The sequence below is a fragment of the Arachis hypogaea genome, chromosome 2 (genome assembly GCF_003086295.3).
Source record: "Arachis hypogaea cultivar Tifrunner chromosome 2, arahy.Tifrunner.gnm2.J5K5, whole genome shotgun sequence".
In the NCBI taxonomy this organism is placed as follows: domain Eukaryota; kingdom Viridiplantae; phylum Streptophyta; class Magnoliopsida; order Fabales; family Fabaceae; genus Arachis; species Arachis hypogaea.
This window is the reverse complement of record NC_092037.1, coordinates 5781091-5788416: the sequence shown is the minus strand read 5'-3', so window position 1 is coordinate 5788416 and position 7326 is coordinate 5781091. Positions and strand designations below refer to the sequence as shown.

Here is a 7326-nt window from a genome sequence, read left to right as displayed (position 1 = left end):
TATTATTAGAAGTGTTTGTTAGAATGTTTAGTATTATATTTACTGTATATTTTAGTTAGTAGTTATTATTCATATATTATATTGTTTTATTTTTGTTATTTAGAAAAAGTTTGTTTAAAAATATTTTAGGAATAAATAAATTTAAAAGTGTGAAAGAAACATTTTTATTAAAATTTTTACATAGAAATATAATTAAAAAAAGAATATTTAATTATGCGAATATATCCGATATCCGATCTAATCTGTGTACACTCTTAATTTGAATTTATGTTCTTTGCAAAAAAAATAAAAAAAACCGTTAAAAATATAAAAAAACAAGCTTATTAAAAAAAAAACAGACCATTTAAATTAAAAAAAAAAGAATTGACTGCAGTTGCCTACCTTATTGGTTCCTAGCGCCTAGCGGTACAGATAATCTCTTGTGCTTAATTTGATAAAATTTTTGTTTTTTAGAAGAAGCTTATAAATTAATTTTTAAAAAATTATAATATTTATGTATAATAAGTTAAATTAAAATAATGTTTAATAAATATAAGTAATAATAATTATTTTTGATGAAATAATTTTTAAAATTTAAAAATATTATAATAAATATAAATATAAATATTAAATTTAAAAATTAGTTAATATATTAGGTTATTTTAGATTTTTAAATTTTAAAAATATAAATTAATTTTAAAAAAATTATTTTAAGTGATTTCAAAAGTATTAAATTTTTTAAAAGTTATAAATATAAACATATTTTTTTTAAGAAAAATATAAGTAACCAACAATATTTTTTAACAATGTTTGAATAATGTAAATTAATAAAATTAAAAAAAATAAATTAATCTTAAATTTAATTAATAACATTAAATTATAATATAGTATGATTGATAATTGTTCATATTATTTAAGATAGCTAGCATTCTCTTTTTTTTATTTCCCAAACCAAATAGAAAAACTATGCCAAAGAGGCATCCAGCATGGAGAAGAAGCAGAAGAGCATTGACGATATCCTCCCTCATGACCTGATTCACAGAATCTTACTGAGAGTGCCTGCCAAGCATCTCGCTCGCCTCAGGTGCGTTTCGAAGCTCTGGTACTCTCTAATTTCCGATCCACAATTTGCGGAATTGCATTTTCATCACTCTCCCGCAGCCACCAACGCAACCATCTTCATAGACCACATAAACCGCACTGTGGCTTACTTCGTTTACTTAGAAGCACTCTTTAGTGACGACATTGATACATCACCCATAAAAGTGGTGCCTCCCCCTTTCAAGAAGAAAAAGCCACCTACTGATTTTGAGTTCCTGGGATCCTGCAGAGGCTTTGTTCTTTTACATCGAGACCCACATTTTCTTGTGGTATGGAACCCACTGACTGGATACAGCAAAAGAATATCCTACTCTCGTATTGCTTCTCGTTGTGTGTACAAGGACATTAGGCTTCCCTGCAAGTTTTATCTGTATGGATTTGGTTATGATGCTTCACAGGATGACTACGTAATTGTTGTAGCTTGGCAGGATAAGGATTACCATTATCACTTGGATTACTTGTCCTTGAGAACCAATTCATGGATTAATCTCGATGCTGCATTCTCCAAACCCTCGGGTGTTTTTGACATCAATTCTTGTGGGTTGTTCTTGAATGGTGCTATTCATTGGCTGCCTCACTCTCCTAAAACTTTTAGGGATGCTATTCTTATCTTTGATCTGAAGGAGAGGACTTTTTCAAGGATATCTGGGCCGGAACAACCTGTAAAGAGTGCATTCTCCTATTCAAATCTCGCCCTACTAGGAGGCTGCCTAGCCTTGTATTATCGCAATGATGTTAGCCATAACACTCACATATGGGTGATGAAAGAATATAAAGTGCACTCATCTTGGACTCTCTATGAGATTCCTTGCAACGTCTATCAGCTATTCTGCTTATCCAGTAATGGTGATATTATTGTAAGAGGTTATGATGAAGTAGAAGTAGGTTACTTCATATATAATGTCAGAGGAGACCTGCTCACACATTTTAAAGATCTTTATTATCCATTCCGAATAACGGATCCTGTGTATACAGAGAGTCTCTTGCCATTCCCTAGTGACATTAAGGATAAGGATAAGAAGAAGATGAAAAAGAAGAGGAAGGAAAACAGTATGTAACTATTCTTCTATGCTTTGCACCAAGTTATTCTTGTTAGTTTTCGTTGCATTGTGATTAATGAATAAGTGATGAGTAATATGTGTTTTGCATCAAATTCCAATCAAATGTGACTTTTGTCTATGGTTGGTGAAATTTGAATTTATCAATGCTTAGGGAATCATTGATCACTGTCTTGCTTCCTAAAGCCTAGTCTTGTGATAAGGGGTTTTAACTTTTAAGTTATTTCTTTTTTTTATTTATTTTCTCAGGTGTAATGCAATGGTGATCTTTTCTGTAGGCCAACAGAATCAGAAAGATGTCAAACAAGGAAAGAGAATTTAGAGAGAATGACTGAACAACAGAGACACTTAATTCTACTGTAAATGAAGTGTAGGATTGGCAAGTTGAGCTGGAAGAAGCTTTTAGAGAATTTTATTTTATTTTGCTTTTGCTTTAGAATATGATTTCCCTTCCAACTATGAATGTGAAAAACTGGAACATTTGAAGTGCAAATAGAGTTTCCCCTAGTTAAATCCAATGTCTTTTTTATATTAAATATAATACTAAATTCTCTTATATTATCTGCTTTATCTATATACAATACAGAATATCACACATCAGTGTGAGATTTAACATGTAAACTAATTGTTAATTTGTGAGTTCAATTTGGTCTTTAGTAGTAAGTATTTCAGTATTTTGTTTGTTGGGATTACAATTGGGATATTTGTGTTGCCCACTTGAATTCTTCATTGTTCATATAGCATGTGCTCACAAGTCTTTCTTTTATGGTAGGTTAAGTAAACCACGTTAAGTTTTCTATTTTCACCTTATTTTTTTGTTGTATCTGGTAATGAAACCCTGTAGCATGTTGATACAATTGCTATAGTGGTGTAAATTTTACATCTTTATGTATGTCCTTCAACTTGATTTTATTCAAGTATTTCCTAGTTTTAGGATTAGCTTTTAGATATATTTTTAAGCTGGTGTGTGGACACTAAGATATGCCATAACCTGCAATAATGTTGGTAATAGAACCCAATTGTGTTAACTTTTGAGTTGTTGAAAATTTGTTAAAAGAATTCTTTTCTTGTTTGATTCGGATATTTAGATGTATAACTATTAGGGAGCTACTCATATACGTCTAAAACGTCTTTTTTTAAAGATGTTTGAATTTCTACCGATTAAAATTATTTTCATTATTATTATTATTTATTTGGTTGAGAGCTGAATGTTTGCTGCAACACTGCGAACCTCAATATCTTATCCGTTTTCTACATGTTGAAACTTTTGCTTTATTGAAAATTACAGAAGGCTTACTTCTCCATATTGAATATCAATTAGGCCGTGGGTGGGTTTGTTTTCCAGGGAAATTTGTGGATTGGTGTGGCTGAGCAAACTCTCTTAGCTGCATTAGGCCAAGCAGCAGTACAGAGTGAAGAACATTCTAAACCACTTGCTGGTATTAAATCTCCTTTGGAAGAGGTAAGTTAATCTCATTGTTAGTTTGTTTTTGGTTTGGTGTTACATGGTGCAAGGAGTTAATCAGTATATACAACTCATTCTAAATACATCACAAGATATGGAGTTTACCTGTGAATAAAAGTTTGATGAGAGCATGTGCAGGTGACACTGTTATGTTCAAATTTTCTATTGTAATAACATTAACTTTATTGAAACAGATACATTACATGGAAGATGGATTTATAGTAGAAATGAGGAGCCGAATACTGGGAAGTTTCCTGATGTTACTGTTTTGGTCTTTCTATTATCAACACTCATTATTATGATTACAGATTACATTGAAATCATTGCACCAACTGCTTCTAATTCAACTTAATTGATTTTGTTATTTGCCTTCAATGAACAGGTTGAAGAAATCAAACCTGTTGAGAGTTTTGCTGATGGTTTCATTTTATTGTCTTCTTTTATCTTGTATTTTTAATATTAGTATAAGGTTAGATGAAGGTCTAACCCTATTTCGGATGAGTTTTTGTATGAATATGACATATTTGACAATTCACACGGACATATTATAGAATTATATTACAAAATTTATAAGTATTGACACAATTAAGGAAGAGAGTAAAATTGTTCTTTCGTAAGCAATGAACTCAATAATGAACTTTTTAAAATAAATATAAATAAGAATTAAGAATTATGTTGAAAATTTTAAGTATTTTTGGAAAAGAACTTTTAAATTAATGAAATTTTAAAAATTAAAAATTACTAAAAAAAATTCTTACAATTTATTTTATATTATTTTTTATACAATGTACAAAACACTAATATAATGTTCTTTATTATGTTTGGATAAATATAAACAAAACTAAAATATTATGCAAAATGATTAAATTAGTTTTGTGATTCTAAATTTCTTACATTAAGTATAAACTAATTTAATAGAAAATGAGAGTACGTGGGAGTAAAAGGAATTACAAGAAGAATTGATCTATAAACCAATAAGTTAAAAATGATATTGAAGTAATAAAATTAAGAATAAATAAATTATCAAATTGAGTGCATAATTCAAGGGATGCTTAAAGATGGCATCATTCAGCCAAGCCATATCCCCTTCTCATCGCCAATCTTTTTGGTCAAGAAAAAGAATGGCTCTTGGAGATTTTGTATTGACTACCTGCTTTGAATAGTAATATGGTCAAGGATCAATTTCCCATTCCCACCGTGAATAAACTTCTCGATGAGTTATTTGGAGAAATTTTTTTGTCAAAGTTGAATCTCAGATCAGGTTATCACCATATTTTGGTGAAGCCAGAGGATAGATACAATATCGTATTTTGCACACATCAAGAACATTATGGATAGCTAGTAATACTATTTGGATTAACAAATGCACCAGCCACCTTTCAACATCTCATGAACGATATTTTTCGGCCCTTCTTAAGAAAGTTTGTCCTTGTATTCTTCGATGACATATTGAAATACAGTCCTTTCACTTCTTAGCACTTAGAATATTTAGAGATTCCACTTCTCAGCACTTAGAATATTTAGAGATTGTGTTGCAAACATTACAGAAAGAATCCTTATTTGCTAATATGTCAAAATGCTTGTTTGCTGTATCTGAAATTAATTATCTGGGTCACACAATCACTGAAAAAGGTGTTCACATGGAGAAGGATAAAGTTTAGGCCGTAATAGCGTGGCCTACACCTGAGAACCTCAAACAACTTCGAGGGATTTCTTGGGTTGACAGGATACTATAGACCTTCATTAAAGGCTACGCTCCTCGTGCATCTCATCTCACGGATTTGTTGAAGTAAGATGCCCTTCATTGGAGCTCAGTTGCTGCTCATGCCTTCGAGTCATTAAAGCGGGCAATTACTTCTGTACCAGTTTTAGCTCTTCCCAACTTTGATAAACCTTTTATAGTGAAAACGGCTACTTCTAGTACGGGATTAAAGCAGTGGGATTGCAAGATAAACACCCCATTGCCTTCTTTTTTAAGAAATTATCTACTAACAAGCAATGCCAGTCAGCATATGGCCGGGAATTCTATGTTGTGACTGAAGTGATGGCCAAGTTCTGTCATTACTAATTGGGAAAGAAATTCATTATATGTACAGATCAGCAAAGCTTAAAAATTCTAGGAGATCAGACCTTGCACACCCCTGACCAGCAAAAGTGGATACACAAGCTCATGGGATATGACTATGAGATTCAATATAAACCTGATAAAGAGAACACTGTTGCTGATGCCCTTTCACGCAGCTTCATGGCTACTTGGTCTTGCCTGAAACCGGAATGGTTCAATACATTGAAGAGCGAAATTGAGGCTGACAACGAACTAAAGGAGCTTCAGGAGAATTATGAGAAAGGCTCACCTAAGAACCCCAATTATTCTGTTCAGAATAACGTGCTGCTATGGAGGAATAGGTTGGTGGTTCCAAAAGGGAGTTCATTGATGCAAACAATTTTGCACGAATACCATGATGGTGTGATTGAAGGTCATTCTGGCATTTCCAAGACTATGGAATGAATTTGCTCTGCCTTCTATTGGCCGAATATGCAGAGAGATATACGAGCTTATGTTCTTTCCTTCTCCACTTGCCAGCACACCAAAACAGAGGCCCGACTACCTGCAGGGCTGCTCCAACCTTTCCCAATACCATCACAGGTGTGGGAGGCTATTTGTATGGATTTCATCACTGCTCTTCCATAGTTTCATGGGTATACGGTCATTATGGTGGTCATTGATAGATTGACAAAATTTGCTCATTTTATACCCTTGAAACATAACTTTGACAGACGTTTAGTGGCAGAGACATTCATTAGGAATATTGTCAAACTCCACGGCTTTCCTAGATCCATTGTCTTGGATAGGGACCCGATCTTTATGAGTCACTTTTGGCGGAGATTATTTAAGTTGCAAGGCACTACTTTATCCATGAGCTCGGCATACCACCCACAAACGGATGGGCAAAATGAAGTAGTGAACAAGACATTGGAGATGTATCTTCGTTGCTTCTGTTTCGAGAATCCCAGGTTATGGTTCGATATGCTACCTTGGGCTCAGTATTGGTATAACACTTCTCATCACAGAAGCATCAAAATGTCCCCGTACATGGCTCTATATGGTCGTGCCCCCCAAGTCTCATTAGAGATGAATTCTCTCATGCTGACGAACCGTCATTACAAGAGTTGCAAACCAATTGGGACACGCTGATTGTACACCTTAAGGCCAATCTCAATCGTGCCCAATAATATATGAAGACGTTTGCAGATAATAATTGTCGCGATGTTGAATTTGAAGAGAATGATATGGTACTGGTTCGTTTACCGCCTTACTGCCAACACTCAGTGGCTTTGAGAAAAAATCAGAAGTTGGGAATGTGATACTTTGGACCATTTCACATTCTCAAGAAACTTAGCTCGGTGGCCTATAAAGTCGAACTTCCTCCAGAGGCTAAAATTCATAATGTATTCCATATTTCAGTGTTAAAGAGATTCCGCGGAGATAACGTTGATTAGTACTTGCCATTGCCTCTACAGACTAGTACCAAAGGTCCTTTACTTGATCCTTCTCGGGTTCTGGGATTTCGCACCATTCTTAAACATGGAAAACTAGAACACCAGGTCCATGTGGAGTGGGAAATCGGAGACACTGCAGAAACATCATGGGAACCAGTTGCGGACATGACTCGACTATATCCTGCTCTCAACCTTGAGGACAAGATTGATCTAAATGGAAAG

The 7326-nt window shown here is 33.6% G+C and overlaps 1 protein-coding gene across 2 annotated transcripts; it reads left to right on the top strand.

Annotated features, from left to right (window-relative positions):
• Positions 1–920: 920 nt before the first annotated feature.
• LOC112734542 (F-box protein CPR1) lies at positions 921–2783 on the top strand. 2 transcript variants are annotated; one of them, XM_025783890.3, is made up of 2 exons: positions 921–2130; positions 2417–2783. In XM_025783890.3, the coding sequence occupies exons 1-2, from the start codon at positions 966–968 to the stop codon at positions 2458–2460; spliced, it is 1209 nt and encodes a 402-aa protein (XP_025639675.1). In that variant the 5' UTR covers positions 921–965; the 3' UTR covers positions 2461–2783. The 2 variants fall into 2 exon arrangements, with proteins under 2 accessions (XP_025639675.1, XP_025639682.1); XM_025783897.3 differs by having other exon boundaries at positions 2388–2783.
• The last annotated feature ends 4543 nt before the right edge of the window (positions 2784–7326 follow it).